The 17844-nt window shown below is 41.4% G+C and overlaps 1 protein-coding gene across 1 annotated transcript in view; it reads left to right on the top strand.

Annotated features, from left to right (window-relative positions):
• Nucleotides 1-17844, top strand: part of LOC139766039 (spatacsin) — a 526943-nt gene that overhangs the window by 473518 nt on the left and 35581 nt on the right. Inside the window, exon 29 of the mRNA XM_071694164.1 lies at nt 7827-7988. Coding sequence (XP_071550265.1) covers nt 7827-7988 — 162 coding nt within the window. The remainder of the gene's footprint in view (nt 1-7826; nt 7989-17844) is intronic.

Raw genomic sequence — 17844 nt, 5'->3', positions numbered from 1 at the left:
GGAAATAAAAAGAGCGTGGTTGAGAGAGCAGAAGAGGGTGTTTTGAAGTGGTTTGGGCACATGGAGAGGATGAGTGAGGAAAGATTGACCAAGAGGATATATGTGTCTGAGGTGGAGGGAACAAGGAGAAGAGGGAGACCAAATTGGAGGTGGAAAGATGGAGTGAAAAAGATTTTGTGTGATCGGGGCCTGAACATGCAGGAGGGTGAAAGGAGGGCAAGGAATGGAGTGAATTGGAGCGATGTGGTATACCGGGGTCGACGTGCTGTCAGTGGATTGAATCAGGGCATGTGAAGCGTCTGGGGTAAACCATGGAAAGCTGTGTAGTTATGTATATTTGCGTGTGTGGACGTATGTATATACATGTGTATGGGGGGGGTTGGGCCATTTCTTTCGTCTGTTTCCTTGCGCTACCTCGCAAACGCGGGAGACAGCGACAAAGTATAATAAAAAAAAAAATAATCCCTGGGGATAGGGGAGAAAGAGTACTTCCCACGTATTCCCTGCGTGTCGTAGAAGGCGACTAAAAGGGGAGGGAGCGGGTGGCTGGAACTCTTCCCCTCTTGCTTTTTTTTTTGATTTTCCAAAAGAAGGAACAGAGAAGGGGGCCAGGTGAGGATATTCCCTCAGAGGCCCAGTCCTCTGTTCTTAACGCTACCTTGCTAACGCGGGAAATGGCGAATAGTTTGAAAGAAAAAAAAGAATATATATATATATATATATATATATATATATATATATATATATATATATATATATATATATATATATATACATATATATATTATTAGTGAAAGAGAAGAGAGAGGCATTTGGACAATTTTTGCAGGGAGAAAATGCAATTGAGTGGGAGATGTATAAAAGAAAGAGACAAGAGATCAAGAGAAAGGTGCAAGAGGTGAAAAAGAGGGCAAATGAGAGTTGGGGTGAGAGAGTATCATTAAATTTCAGGGAGAATAAAAAAATTTTCTGGAAGGAGGTAAATAAAGTGCGTAAGACAAGGAAGCAAATGGGAACTTCAGTGAAGGGCGCTAATGGGGAGGTGATAACAAGTAGTGGTGATGTGAGAAGGAGATGGAGTGAGTATTTTGAAGGTTTGTTGAATGTGTTTGATGATAGAGTGGCAGATATAGGGTGTCTTGGTCGAGGTGGTGTGCAAAGTGAGAGGGTTGGGGAAAATGATTTGGTAAACAGAGAAGAGGTAGTAAAAGCTTTGCGGAAGATGAAAGCCGGGAAGGCAGCAGGTTTGGATGGTATTGCAGTGGAATTTATTAAAAAAGAGGGTGACTGTATTGTTAACTGGTTGGTAAGGTTAGTTAATGTATGTATGACTCATGGTGAGGTGCCTGAGGATTGGCGGAATGCGTGCATAGTGCCATTGTACAAAGGCAAAGGGGATAAGAGTGAGTGCTCAAATTACAGAAGTATAAGTTTGTTGAGTATTCCTGGTAAATTATATGGGAGGGTATTGACTGAGAGGGTGAAGGCATGTACAGAGCGTCAGATTGGGGAAGAGCAGTGTGGTTTCAGAAGTGGTAGAGGATGTGTGGATCAGGTGTTTGCTTTGAAGAATGTATGTGAGAAATACTTAGAAAAGCAAATGGATTTGTATGTAGCATTTATGGATCTGGAGAAGGCATATGATAGAGTTGATAGAGATGCTCTGTGGAAGGTATTAAGAATATATGGTGTGGGAGGCAAGTTGTTAGAAGCAGTTAAGTTTTTATCGAGGATGTAAGGCATGTGTACGTGTAGGAAGAGAGGAAAGTGATTGGTTCTCAGTGAATGTAGGTTTGTGGCAGGGGTGTGTGATGTCTCCATGGTTGTTTAATTTGTTTATGGATTGGGTTGTTAGGGAGGTGAATGCAAGAGTTTTGGAAAGAGGGGCAAGAATGAAGTCTGTTGTGGATGAGAGAGCTTGGGAAGTGAGTCAGTTGTTGTTCGCTGATGATACAGCGCTGGTGGCTGATTCATGTGAGAAACTGCAGAAGCTGGTGACTGAGTTTGGTAAAGTGTGTGAAAGAAGAAAGTTAAGAGTAAATGTGAATAAGAGCAAGGTTATTAGGTACAGTAGGGTTGAGGGTCAAGTCAGTTGGGAGGTAAGTTTGAATGGAGAAAAACTGGAGGAAGTAAAGTGTTTTAGATATCTGGGAGTGGATCTAGCAGCGGATGGAACCATGGAAGCGGAAGTGAATCATAGGATGGGGGAGGGGGCGAAAATCCTGGGAGCCTTGAAGAATGTGTGGAAGTTGAGAACATTATCTCGGAAAGCAAAAATGGGTATGTTTGAAGGAATAGTGGTTCCAACAATGTTGTATGGTTGCGAGGCGTGGGCTATGGATAGAGTTGTGCGCAGGAGGGTGGATGTGCTGGAAATGAGATGTTTGAGGACAATGTGTGGTGTGAGGTGGTTTGATCGACTAAGTAATGTAAGGGTGAGAGAGATGTGTGGAAATAAAAAGAGTGTGGTTGAGAGAGCAGAAGAGGGTGTTTTGAAATGGTTTGGGCACATGGAGAGAATGAGTGAGGAAAGATTGACCAAGAGGATATATGTGTCGGAGGTTGAGGGAACGAGGAGAAGTGGGAGACCAAATTGGAGGTGAAAAGATGGAGTGAAAAAGATTTTGAGTGATTGGGGCCTGAACATGCAGGAGGGTGAAAGGCGGGCAAGGAATGGAGTGAATTGGATCGATGTGGTATACTGGGGTTGGCATGCTGTCAGTGGATTGAATCAGGGCATGTGAAGTATCTGGGGTAAACCATGGGAAGCTGTGTGGGGCCTGGATGTGGAAAGGGAGGTGTGGTTTCGGGCATTATTGCATGACAGCTAGAGACTGAGTGTGAACGAATGAGGCCTTTGTTGTCTTTCCCTAGCGCTACCCCGCACACATGAGGGGGGAGGGGGATGGTATTCCATGTGTGGTGAGGTGGCAGTGGGAATGAATAAAGGCAGACAGTCTGAATTGTGTGCATGGGTATATATGTATGTGTCTGTTTGTGTATATATATGTGTACATTGAGATGTATAGGTATGTATATTTGCGTGTGTGGACGTTTGTGTATATACATGCGTATGGGGGTGGGTTTGGCCATTTCTTTCGTCTGTTTCCTTGCGCTACCTCGCAAACGCGGGAGACAGCGACAAAGCAAAATAAATAAATAGAAATAAATATATATATATTTATATATATATATATATATATATATATATATATATATATATATATATATATATATATATATATATATATATACATAAATGCCCATACACACACATATACATACATACATATACATTTCAACATTATTCATACATATTCGCCATTTCCCTCATTAGCGAGGTAGCATTAAGAACAGAGGACTGAGCCTTAGAGGGAATATCCTCACTTGGCCCCCTTCTTTGTTACTTCTTTATTAAAAAGTAAAACAGGAGGGGAGATTTCTAGCCTCCTGCTCCCTCTCCTTTTATTTGCCTTCTACAACATGCAGGGAATACTTGGGAAGTATTCTTTCTCCCCTATCTCCAGGGATACATTTCAACTTATACATACATATACATACACAGTCATATACCTATATACACATGTACATATTCATACTTGCTGCCTTAACCCATTCCATTTGACATCCTGCTACACAGGAAATAGCACCAACAAAAGACAAAAAGGCCACATTCATTCACATTCAGTCTCTAGCTGTCATGTGTAATGCACAGAGACCACATCTCCCTTTCCACATCCAGGCCCCACAGACCTCTCCATGGTTCACCCCAGACACTTCACATACCCTGGTTCAATCCATTTTTTTTTTTTTTCTTTTTTGCTTTGTCGCTGTCTCCCGCGTTTGCAAGGTAGCGCAAGGAAACAGACGAAAGAAATGGCCCAATCCACCCCCATACACATGTATATACATACGTCCACACATGCAAATATACATACCTACACAGCTTTCCATGGTTTACCCCAGACGCTTCACATGCCCTGATTCAATCCACTGACAGCACGTCAACCCCGGTATACCACATCGATCCAATTCACTCTATTCCTTGCCCTCCTTTCACCCTCCTGCATGTTCAGGCCCCGATCACTCAAAATCTTTTTCACTCCATCTTTCCACCTCCAATTTGGTCTCCCACTTCTCCTCGTTCCCTCCACCTCCGACACATATATCCTCTTGGTCAATCTTTCCTCACTCATTCTCTCCATGTGACCAAACCATTTCAAAACACCCTTTTCTGGTCTCTCAACCATGCTCTTTTTATTTCCACACATCTCTCTTACCCTTACGTTACTTACACGATCAAACCACCTCACACCACACATTGTCCTCAAACATCTCATTTCCAGCACATCCATCCTCCTGCACACAACTCTATCCATAGCCCACGCCTCGCAACTATACAACATTGTTGGAACGACTATTCCTTCAAACATACCTATTTTTGCTTTCCGAGATAATGTTCTCGACTTCCACACATTCTTCAAGGCTCCCAGGATTTTCGCCCCCTCCCCCACCCTATGATCCACTTCCGCTTCCATGGTTCCATCCGCTGCCAGATCCACTCCCAGATATCTAAAACACTTTACTTCCTCCAGTTTTTCTCCATTCAAACTTACCTCCCAATTGACTTGACCCTCAACCCTACTGTACGTAATAACCTTGCTCTTATTCACATTTACTCTTAACTTTCTTCTTTCACACACTTTACCAAACTCAGTCACCAGCTTCTGCAGTTTCTCACATGAATCAGCCACCAGCACTGTATCATCAGCGAACAACAACTGACTCACTTCCCAAGCTCTCTCATCCCCAACAGACTTCATACTTGCCCCTCTTTCCAAAACTCTTGCATTCACCTCCCTAACAACCCCATCCATTAACAAATTAAACAACCATGGAGACATCATACACCCCTGCCGCAAACCTACATTCACTGAGAACCAATCACTTTCCTCCTACACGTACACATGCCTTACATCCTCAATAAAAACTTTTCACTGCTTCTAACAACTTGCCTCGCACACCATATATTCTTAATACCTTCCACAGAGCATCTCTATCAACTCTATCATATGCCTTCTCCAGATCCATAAATGCTACATACAAATCCATTTGCTTTTCTAAGTATTTCTCACATACATTCTTCAAAGCAAACACCTGATCCACACATCCTCTACCACTTCTGAAACCACACTGCTCTTCCCCAATCTGATGCTCTGTACATGCCTTCACCCTCTCAATCAATACCCTCCCATTTAATTTACCAGGAATACTCAAAAAACTTATACCTCTGTAATTTGAGCACTCACTCTTATCCCCTTTGCCTTTGTACAATGGCACTATGCACGCATTCCGCCAATCCTCAGGCACCTCACCATGAGTCATACATACATTAAGTAACCTTACCAACCAGTCAATAATACAGTCACCCCCTTTATTATTATTATTATTATCATTATTATTACTGTTATTATTATTATTTTTATTATTATGGTATGATGTTCTTTCATTTCTTAAAAAAATAAAAATTCTCATTGCTTTGGTCTTTGAGATGTATTTCAGTTTGATAGATCAATCTGGCAAGAGTACGTGGGTGAAATAATTTGCTTTGTGAATGAAACAATTTGTCATGCTGTATCCAGCATTGTTTTCCTGCTCATTTGAATACATCTCATGTGAGTTGAATGGTATACACTGTGTTGTTGTGGTATGCCTTAGCTAATTTTAAGTGTTGATGTTCTCCCTTATTTCACGATGTATGATAACTTACCAGTACATTCCCACTACAATTTCTCATATTTTCCCTTAATAAGTTGAGAACTTTATCAGTTGTTTCTTGGTTGTTTTATTATTCCTATATGATTTTCTTTTTCTTAACCGAGAAATTGTTTCTCAGTGTACTTCATTATTCAAGACATATTTCAGTGGTTGGACGACTGATCTGGTGAGAGCAGTTGGGCAAAATATTTTTTGATTTTGCTGGTTATGAATCTTTCCATATTTTATATCAAACATTGTTCTACCAGCTAATTTGAACATGGATTGTGTAAATTTTGATTGCATGCAGTGTGCTCTTCTGGTATAGTTTGGCATATTTCTAGGTTTTATGTACTATAAGTTTTGGAAAGAGGGGCAAGTATGAAGTCTGTTTTGGATGAGAGAGCTTGGGAAGTGAGTCAGTTGTTGTTCGCTGATGGTACAGCGCTGATGGCTGATTCATGTGAGAAACTGCAGAAGCTGGTGACTGAGTTTGGTAAAGTGTGTGAAAGAAGAAAGTTAAGAGTAAATGTGAATAAGAGCAAGGTTATTAGGTACAGTAGGGTTGAGGGTCAAGTCAATTGGGAGGTAAGTTTGATTGGAGAAAAACTGGAGGAAGTAAAGTGTTTTAGATATCTGGGAGTGGATCTGGCAGCAGATGGAACCATGGAAGTGGAAGTGAATCATAGGGTGGGGGAGGGGGCGAAAATCCTGGGAGCCTTGAAGAATGTGTGGAAGTCGAGAACATCTCGGAAAGCAAAAATGGGTGTGTTTGAAGGAATAGTGGTTCCAACAATGTTGTATGGTTGCGAGGCGTGGGCTATGGATAGAGTTGTGCGCAGGAGGGTGGATGTGCTGGAAATGAGATGTTTGAGGACAATGTGTGGTGTGAGGTGGTTTGATCGAGTAAGTAATGTAAGGGTAAGAGAGATGTGTGGAAATAAAAAGAGCGTGGTTGAGAGAGCAGAAGAGGGTGTTTTGAAGTGGTTTGGGCTCATGGAGAGAATGAGTGAGGAAAGATTGACCAAGAGGATATATGTGTCAGAGGTGGAGGGAACGAGGAGAAGTGGGAGACCAAATTGGAAGTGGAAAGATGGAGTGAAAAAGATTTTGTGTGATCGGGGCCTGAACATGCAGGAGGGTGAAAGGCGGGCAAGGAATAGAGTGAATTGGATTGATGTGGTATACCAGGGTTGACGTGCTGTCAGTGGATTGAATCAGGGCATGTGAAGCGTCTGGGGTAAACCATGGAAAGTTGTGTAGGGCCTGGATGTGGAAAGGGAGCTGTGGTTTCGGGCATTATTGCGTGACAGCTGGAGACTGAGTGTGAACGAATGGGGCCTTTGTTGTCTTTTCCTAGTGCTACCTCACACACATGAGGGGGGAGGGGGATGGTATTCCATGTGTGGCGAGGTGGCGATGGGAATGAATAGGGGCAGACAGTGTGAATTGTGTGCATGGGTATATATGTATGTGTCTGTGTGTGTATATATATGTGTACATTGAGATGTATAGGTATGTATATTTGCGTGTGTGGGCGTGTGTGTGTGTACATTGTGTATGGGGGTGGATTGGGCCATTTCTTTCATCTGTTTCCTTGCACTACCTCGCAAACGCGGGAGACAGCGACAAAGCAAAATAAAAATATAATATATGTACTATAAGTAGGAGAGACCCACTTACTCTTCTCCTTAATAATTCAAAGTAGTCTCTTTGTATTTATTGTGTAAAAAAATGTTTGATATAAATTCGGTATTAAGTATTTCTTATTGGACACAGATGTGTTTGGGAGGGTTTTGTAGCCTGTTCTTGTGTTTCTAAGATAGGCAACTACTTGACTACAAAAATGAATAAAAAGATAGCCCCCAGCTGCTGCAATACTGACCCAACAAGCAATAAAAAATACTGCAGATACTCAGAACTGCATACCATGGTTCTTATGATAGTATTCTTTATCTTGAATGTTGATGCTTGAAACTGCAGTTGATAATGACATGGTAGACAAGGGAACTCTGTACTAATGTCGTCCTCATGCACTGTCACATTCATTCTTTCCTTCGACATCACAGAGTATGTGAAGCTCAGTTGGTGGCTCGTGCATATAGCTGCACTGTGGACTGGGGTGTTGCCTTATACCAGCAGTATGTCAAGAAGGGTGATGAGTCCTACCTCACTGAGTATCTGGCCACTTTCAAACTTGCACCTGAGGTTATGCTTGACGTAGTGAAAAAGTAAGTAATATACCTGTATTTTTCTGTATAATCACTTATTCTTTTTGAATGCTTTTTCATTATCAGTCAGTTTTGGTATGTCTTTTTCCACAATCCATTAGTATGAACTACACAGTTGCCTTCTTGTATCTTTATCCTATTAGTACCACTGCTGCTGCTGTTCTGTAGTAGTAGTGATGGGTGACAGGAAACCACTGACCAGGTAGGTACTATTGCCTGGGTTTCAGGAGGAATTCTCATTTTTTCAGGAGGCTTCAGCCATGGACAACAGTCCACATCAAGTCCAGGCCTTGACTGATTGATTGATTGATTAAAAAAGAAGAGACAAGGGAAACTGTTTATTAATTCTGGAGGACATAAAAAAGCCTGCCTTTTAAATTAGCCATTGGAAAGGACATGAGAGGGTAGACAGTTTCAAAGATTTGAGATGCCGGGAAAGAAACAGTTGTCAAAACAGCCCTTCCTTGAGTTGCCAGTGGCCACACGGTAATCATGTGACACAGCAGCTTGACATGTTTTTTTGCCCTAACTATTGGTTGGGGCACACAAGCAGCCAACTCTTGGGAGCAAAAGCCAAAGTGATACTTATAGAAGAGGGAAAGTTAACCAACATTGTGACAGAGCAACCAGGTCAGGTTTTGAAGTTCACATGGGAGAATTGGTAAGTCAAACTGCTTTCAACTCAACTCCAATAAGAAAGATTGTAGAGCTAGAACCACCCCAGATTTGAGAGTGATGATTCATACAAGGATAGATCATTCCTTTGTAGAAATGGAGCAACTGTTCAGAAAAAAAGAAATTTTGACATCAGAACAGGATTCCCAGTCTCATATAGACAGATATAACTATTTTTGTAATGTGGAGTTTCCAAGAAAGAGTGGCTGTTATGTTCCAAGTATGTTCATTAAGTCGAGGAGAAATTACAGAACTGTCAAAGGAGAGATGAGAGTTGGAGGGAATTTTCAGTCGAGAGAATCACCCCAGATATTTGAGCAGTAATTAAAACAAGGGCAGATAAATCCTATGTGTAAACAGGGCAACATTTCAGAAGAAAAGAAATTTTGACATCTAAACAGGATTCCCAGTCTTGTAGAAGCAGATTTAGCTATATGGTAATGTGGGGTTCCCAAGAGAGAGTGGATGCTATAGTGATACCAAGTATGTTCATTAAGTCAAGAGGTGGGAATTGCAGAACTGTGAAAGGAGAGACAAACATTGTGAGGAGTTTTGGATAAAGAGATAGGTCATAGTGGCATTCAGTTTAACTAGTTTTTGTCATTTCCACCCAGCTATCCTATCCAAATCTGAGTTTATTGAGGAAGTTGTGTCAAGAATAGATACAGATTGAGTGAGAGAAGAAGGAGCAGAACTGAAGGATGTGGATGAATGCAGTGTTGAGTCATCAGCATAGGAGTGTACTTGGTTATTTGTGGAAGAAAGGAAATCATTGATAAATAGGAGAAAAAGTGTAAGGGACAAGAGAAAACCATGAGGGACACCACTCTTAATGGAGAAAGTTGGGTAGGCTAATCCATGAACAACCACGAAGATAGACTGGCCAGAGAGGAAGTGAGGGAGAGGAGCTTAGAGATGAGACCTTGATGCCACATCCTGTCAAAAGCTTTGGATATGTCAAGGACAACTACATAAGACTCTCCAAAATCTTTCAGGGCTGATGACCAGACATTAATAAGATAAGAAAGAATATCACCAGTGGATCTCACCTTACAGAAGCCATACTGGTAATCAGAGAGAAGGCTGTGAGATACAAGGTGCCGAAGGATATGGGAGTTGCGGAGGGATACAAAGACTGGAAATATTAGATGTCATAGCAAAAGGATAGATAAAAGGTTAGAATATTCACCGTTCTTAGGGATGGGGAATATGAAGATTTGCTTCCAAGAAGAAGGAAAAGATTTGGCTTTTAAAGAGAAGCAGAACAAATGAGCAAGCACAGATGCAAGTTCAGACGCACACTCTTTCAGTAAATGGGGATGGATGCCATCAGAACCATAAGCTTTGCTTGTGTTCAGAGAGAGAAATGCTCTTCAGACATTTTGAAAAGAGATTACAGGGATGGTTATAGGACAAGGAAGATGAGCATCAGGGTATAAAGGAATGATACAGTCATCCAAGGTGGAATTAGGGAATGTTTGTTACGTACCCTCTTTCAGGCCAACATCACTTTCTTTTTTTTCCTTCAATCATATAAGGGTTTCTTGCATCCAACCCCAATGCCAGATTTTCTTGTTCTCATACACAGCACTTCACAGCACATATTTCACACATTCTTTATCTCTTTTTTCTGTTTTTTCTTAATTTACAAACTGTATAATTCATGGCAGTAAAACCATAACAGAACTCTCTAGCACTGATTCAGAGTGGAGTCTGTGGTTAAGAGGATTTAGGCAGATCCCACAGCCCACTTGCAAACAATCATGCACCTGGGATCCATTCCACTTCCATAGATACCACCCCTAGACCTGGCTCTTTTTATATCCATTTCTGCAATGTTTGTGTCTTAATCCTTAGTACCTCTGAGTACCTCCTCTCTGTTCTCTCTGAGATCCAACTCTGTAAGACTGCTTCTCCTCTATCATTACATATTGCTCCCATCATGGTCCATGACTTTATGCCATTTAGCTTCTATTACTTTTTTTCTTGTGTGTTTTGTTTAACCACCATTTCTCCAGCTATGTGCTCCTCTTTGACTTTTTAACTTCTTTGTACGAAGCTCTGCTGTCATCTCATCCACAGGCTAAGATCATCAGTGTAGGGCATTTCAATGTACACCACAAGGATTTGTAAATGGAACACTCCTGATGGAGCCAAGGCCTTTTCTTTTTCTCTCCTAAATGATTGGAACAATTAATCAGACACTACCCAAGGTCTAGACCATCATGACCACTCTTCTAATACATTTGACCTGTTTTATTTTACCTCTAAAGCCTCACAAATACACCATTTCTGCCCCCTTAGGGTCCTCTGACCACAATCTCATTTCTGTTACTTGTAATTGGGCATGCCCATCCTCTATCCCTACTAAAAATGCCAACTTTGGCTCTTTGAGAGAACTCATAGGTTATCTCTATGCAGCTTCTTCATTGACTTTCCCTGGGATGGATACTACTTCTTGCTTCCCAAAATGAAATGTCTCATGTTGTGCTCACTGTATAGCAGAGGTTATATTGGCTAGGATGCAGTCCCTCATCCCATCTTCCAAATTTTTTACTCTGCAATCATGGTTTGATCACTCCTGCTCTGATGCCTGTTGCATCATGGATGGTATGCTGGCCCATGAAAGTCTTTTCTTCCCCAGAAACCCACTCTACTTTCAATTATGCTTGTAATCATTGCAAAGCTATTCTTTGTAGAGCCAAATGCAATTTCAAAAAAGAGTGTGCTGACTTGAGTTCTGCTAACAAATCTTTCTGGTCCTTAACCAAGAGCATCTCCAACAACTTCTGTAATTCAATCTTTCCCTCTCTTTCCCAATATGATTAATCTGTTGCTATCTCTCCAACTGTTAAAGCCACTCATTTTGGGTCCTTGCTTTCCTTTAACTCAGTGGATGATTTATTTTCTAATCCTCTGCCCCGTTTTCTGTCTCTGAACCTTTGCCATGTCCTATATTCTCTTCATGTAGGGTCTTCATGGTACTCTTTTAGATCAAGGTGGACGAGGCTCAGATGCCGTACCTACACATATTCTAAGGTTGTGTACCTCTGAGCTGGCACCAGACCTTGCTCACCTGTTTTGCCACTATTTAAGAACCTAGACTTTCCCAACCACTTGGAAGCATGTCTTGGTGCAGCTCATCCCTCAGAAAGGAGACTATTGTAACCCTTCCATTGCTTTCACTTCTTTCATGTCACCAGTATGGATTTTGCAGTGTTAGGTCTACTGGTGAGCTCTCGTATGTGACTCACTTCTGGTCTACCTCTCTTAAGGATTTTGGTGACACTTTTGTCATAGCCCTCAATAACTCCAAAGACTTTGACAGTGTGTGGTTGACAGGGTGTAGCACAAGACTGCTTTCTAACTCCCTTTTCTCAGGCTGATTCATTGCAGAAGTCATTAATGGAGCAACTTCCTCTTTCCATCCTATTAGTAGTGGCGTTCCTCAGGCTTCTTCCAATCATTTACTTTCTTCTACAGGGATAAAGGTACCCAAGTGAGGTACAGGACAGTTTTAGGGAAAGAAAGTCATGTGTAACAAACCTCTTATATTTCTTTGAGAGAGTGAGCTCTGTCATAGACAAAATGGAAAACTGGGTTGATGGTTTGTATCCAGATTGCCTAAAAGCTTTTGACATTGTACCACATAAGAGGCTGATAAAGATGCTGGATCATCAGCTAGGAATTGAGGGAAAAGTTCTTCATTGCATAGAATGATATATCTGTATAAGGGAACAAAGAATCCATGCCATAGGAGCCTTCCTCAAGTGGGTTGAGGTGACAAGTGGAGTGCCACAGGGCTCTGTTCTAGGACTATTTCTTTTCTTGATCTATGTTAAGAACTTGCCTAAACGTATGACTCCTAACTGAATAGATTTGTAGGTAATTCAAAGGTCAAGAGGGAAGTGAAATGCATGGAAGATTACACCAACTTACCAGGGGACCTAAACGAACTCCATAATAGTTCTGATACATGGTTGATGAAATTCACCATGAGCAAATATAAAGTAATCAGGTTGGGAAAGTGAAAGGCCACAGTATGATTGTTATCTAACAGGAAATAAGCTTCAGGATTCTGTATGTGAGAAGGAATTGGGTGTCGACATCATTCCAGCTTGTTGCCAGAGTCCCACATTTGGAGAATAGTTAAGGAGGCAAACTGTTTGTTGGCAAATATTAGAACAGCATTCATATACATGGATAAAGAAATATTTAGCAAGCTGTTCATAGCCTACATAAGGTCAGATCTAGAATATGCTTCTCAAGTTTAGTTACTGCAAATAAAGAAGCCTAAAGAGCTAATTAAGAGGTGTAGAGGAGGGCAACAAAGATGGTACCAGAATTAAGAGAGCTGAGTAATGGAGAAAGGGTAGAGGCTTTTGATATTCTTACCATTGAGAAGAGAAGTGATGTGATCACAACCCTTAAGTTTCATTTAATAGATTAGTGACATAGTTAGTGAAGAGTTCTTTAGGAGACATGGGATAGATCAAGCAAGGGACGTAAGAAGAAATTAAGGAAGAAACTTGTTATAAGAAATGTATAGAACTTTTGTTAGTATGAGTAGTGTTTAAATAAAACAGAATTACTGAGGACATGGTTAATACAAAATTTGTATGTGGCATAAGATTGGGTTGATAGAGATCCTATGTGGCAGGTGTTACAATCATATGGTGTGGCAAGAATGGTATTAAAAGCAACAAGTTTTTATCAAGAGAGTAAGGCTTGTGTGTGTGTATTTGTAGGGGAGGGTGAGTGGTTCATGGTGAAGGGTCTGCTAGAGGGGTGCTTGATGACACCTTGGCTATTTGATCTGTTTCTGGATGGGAAGAGGAATGAGGTGAATGCAATTGCCTTAGAAAGGGGCATCTATGCAGCATGATGGGGATAAGGGCCCTGGAAACTGAGTCAGTTGTATTTTGCTGATGGCACAGGGCTAGTGGCTGAAGTGAGTGAGAAACTGCAGGAGCATTTGTCTGAGTTTGGGAGAGTGTCTGAAAGGAGAAAGTTGAGTATTTGTGAATAATTGGAGTGTTACTTCTGGGGCTCTGTATTCCCTGCATGTCACAGAAGGTAACTAAAGAGAGCAGGAGCCAGTAAGGGAGTGCTCATTCTCCTCAAAGGCTCAGGCTGGTGTGTCTTAATGTGTATGGATGTAATTAAGATGAGAAGAAAGGAGAGACTGGTGGTATGTTTGAGGAAGGAAACCTAGACATTCTGCCTCTGAGTGGAACAAAGCTCTAGGGTAAAGGAGAAGAAGGGCTTGGAAATGTCTTAAGAGTAAATTCAGGGGTTGGTGAGAGGACAATAGCTAAGCAAGGAGTAGAACCACTCCTGAAGCAGGAATTATGGGAGTGTCTTAGAATGTAAGGAAGTAAATACTAGATTATTGTGGGTAAAACTGAAAGTGGATGGTAAAAGGTGGGTGGTTATTAGTGCTTATGCACCTGGCCATTAGAAGAAAGAGCATGAGAGGCAAGAATTTTGGGAGCAGCTTAGCAGGTGTGTCTGTAGTTTTGATATAATGCACTGGGTGTTAGTGATGGGTGAATTGAATGCAAATGTGAGTTATGTGGCAGTGGGTACATAGGGTATGCAGTGTTATGAATGGAAATGTTGAACAACTTGTGGAATTGTGTGCTGAAAATGGTCTGGTCATAGGGATGTACACAAGTATACGTATGTGAGTAGGAGAGATGGTCAGCGGGTAAGGCTGAAGATTTGTATAGGTTTACAAAAAAGAGGAAACACTCTCAGGGGGAAGAGTGTGGTGAGAGTAAGTGACCTTGGAAAAGAGACTTGTGTGAATAAGTACCAGGAAAAATTGAGTTTGGAATGGCAGTAGGTGAGAGTAGATGAAGCAGTGGGAGTGGTTGAGGAATGGGAGGTATTTAGGGAAGCAATGCAGGCATGTGCAAGAGATGTATGTGGCATGCAAATAATGGAAGTTGGGCAGGTTAAAATGGGTACTGAGTGGAGGGATGAAGAAGTAAAGTTGCTAGTGAATGAGAAAAGAGAGGCATTTGAGCAGTACTTAGAGGGAAGGAGTGCAAATGATTCGGAATGTATAAGAGAAAGCAGCTGAAGGTCAAGAGGAAGGTACAGGGGTTGAAAAAGAGGGCAAATGAGAGTTGGGGTGGGTGAGTATCAGTAAATGTTAGGGAGGATAAGATGTTTTGGAGGGCAAATGAGAGTTGGGAAGGGTGATTATCACTTAATGTTAGGGAGGATAAGGTGTTTTGGAAGGAGGTAATTAATGTGCAAATGTTTTGGAAGGAGGCAAATAATGTGCAAAAGACGAGAACAAGTCGGTGAAGGGGAAGTAAGTGATGACAAGTTGTGATGAAGTGAAGAGATGGAGTGATTATTTTAAAGGACTTTTTAATGAGTTTCATGATAGAATGGTGGATGTAGGTTGTTTTGGTTGAGGTGGTGTGCAAAGTGAAAGAGTCGTGGAGAGTGGTTTGTTGAAGAGAGAAGAGGTGATGAAAGCCTTGTGTAAGATGTGGTTTGTTGAGGAGATAAGAGGTGATGAAAGCCTTGTGTAAGATGAAATGTGGCAAGGTGGCTGAAGTGGATGGTACTGCATTTGAATATATGAAGAAAAGGGATGACTGTGTTATTGATTGGTTGATAAGGATATTCAATGAGTGTATGGATCATGATGAGGTGCCTAAGGGTTCGCAGAATGCATGTGCCATAGTATAAAGGCAAGAGGGATAAAGATGAGTGTTCAAACTATAGAGGTATAAGTTTTATGAGTATACCTGTTGTGTTGTTGGGAGAGTATTGATTGAGAGGGTGAAGGCATGTACAGAGCATCAGATACGGGAGGAGCAGTGTTGTTTCAGAAGTGGAAGAGGATGTGTGGATCAGATGTTTGCTTTCCAGAATGTTTGGGAGAAATACTTGGAAAGAAGATAGATTTGTTTGCAGCACTTATGGATCTGGAGAAGGCATATGATAGGTTTGATAGAGATGCTTTGTAGAGGGTCTTAAGAATATATAGTGTGGGAGGAAAACTACTAGAAACAGAGAAGTTTTTATCAAGGATGTAAGGCTTGTGTACAAGTAGGAAGTGAGGAGAGTGATCGGTTCTAAGTAAAGGTTGGTCTTTGGATAGTGTGGAGAAAGATGAAGTGAAAGTCTTGGATAGAGGGGCAAGTATGCAGTCTATGGGGGATAAGAGGGCCTGGGAAGTTAGTTGCTGTTTACTGATGATACAACACTGGTGGGGGATTCAATTGACAAATTACAGAAGTTGGTGACTGTGTGTGGAAGAGTGTGTGAGAGGAGAAAGTTGAAGGTGAATCTGAATGAAAGCAAGGTTATAATGTTTAGCAGGGTTGAGGGACAGTTTAGTTAGGATGTGACTTTGAATGGAGAAAAATTGGAGGAAGTGAATTGTTTTAGAGTGGACATGGTAGCGAATGGATACATAGAAGTGTAAGTGAGTGATAGGGTTGGTGAGAGGTCAAAGGTCCTAGGAACACTGAATAATATGTGGAAAGAGAGAATGTTATGTGGGAAGGCAAAAATGGGTATTTTTCAAGGAATAGTAGTCCCAACAATATTATATGGATGCAAGACATGGGCTATAGAGTAGGTTGTGTGGAGGAGGGTGGATGCATTAGAAGTGAAATGTTTGAGAAGAATTTGTGGTGTGAGATGGTAATAAAAGGGTAATAAAAGGGTAAGAGAGGTGTGTGGTAGGTAGTAATTGATAGTCAGCCAATGACCAGTGAGGTATATTACTAGTACTACCCTCCTGGGTATCAGGAGGGTTAGTGATGGCTGCATAGTGAGCCAGCATGTTAGTGCTTGTCAAGTTGCACTCCTCTGATACAAATAGCTGTCTTTTCTCTCTGCCTTACACAAATGTGGTCTACTGACATTCTTTCCACAAACATACAATTTCCTCTTGTCATACATAACATTTGACAAGACTTAACTCACATAGTTCATTCTTCTTAACTCTAGGTTTTCCTGGGGTGAGCACTATGCACTCGCCCTGCCTTTTGGCAGAATGGTAGGATCAGTAGATAGAGGCAGTAGTAAAAAACAAGAGGCACTAGTAAGAAACATTTTTGAAGGAGCATTGAGGAGAAATAGTATGTAGGAATATTAGGTAAGAACATTAGGTGGAATCAGTTGCCCTCTGCCAGTGGCCTGTTAAGGGTGAGGTGCTAAAGACTAAGAAGCCGCACTGGAGTTCACTAGTTACGGAGACTATTGTTGTGACCACCCCCTTATGGGAGTTCCAGGAGGGAACACATGTCTGGGATATAGACATAAATATATGTATGGTAGTAAAAAGAGTGTGGTTGAGAGTTCAGAAGAGGGTGTGCTGAACTAGTTTGGAAATATGGAGAGAATGAGTGAGGAAAGTTTGACAAAGAGGATATGTGTGTCAGAATTGGAGGAAACAAGGAAAATGGGGAGTCCAAATTGGAGATGGATGGATGGAGTGAAAAAGATTTTGAGCAGTCGGGGCCTGAACATGCAGGAGGTTGAAAGACATGCATGAAATAGAGTGAATTGGAATGATGTGGTAAACTGGGGTCGAGTTTTCATTAGACTGAATATGAGCATGTGAGGTGCCCTTGGTAAACCATGGAAAGGTCTATGGGTCCTGGTTGTGGGTATGGAGCTGTGGTTTCAGTGGATTACACATAACAGAAAAAGTATGTGAGTGGATGTGGCCTTTCTTCTGTTCCTGACTCTTACATGGGAAACAGCGATCATAGTATGAAAAGCAGTGTTATTAGGTTTATCAGTAGAGAGAGACAGGTTATTTAGTGTATGAGTTTGAATGAAGAAGTGTTTTAGATACCTGGGATTAAGAATGTCAACCATGGAAGCTGAGAGTCAATGGGTGGGGGAGAGCGCAAAAGTCCTGGGAGCATTGAGAAATGTGTGGAAGAAGAGGGAGGATAAAGATGTGCATATTTGAAGTTATGGTAGTCCCAACAGTATTATGTATATACAAGACTGGTCTGTTGATGAGAATGTAGGGAAGAGGTTGAATGTGTTCGAGTGTAAATGTATGAAAGTAAATTGTGGTGTGAAGACGGTTGATTAGTAAGGAATGACAAGATAAGAGAGAGGTATGGCAGTAAACACAGTATGGTATGTTTGAGAGGGTTGAACAGGGTGTGCTGAAATGCTTTGGACACAT

This window comes from Panulirus ornatus, chromosome 56, assembly GCF_036320965.1.
Source record: "Panulirus ornatus isolate Po-2019 chromosome 56, ASM3632096v1, whole genome shotgun sequence".
Taxonomy (NCBI): domain Eukaryota; kingdom Metazoa; phylum Arthropoda; class Malacostraca; order Decapoda; family Palinuridae; genus Panulirus; species Panulirus ornatus.
Note: the sequence above shows the minus strand (reverse complement) of the source record. Positions and strands in the feature narration are given on the sequence as shown.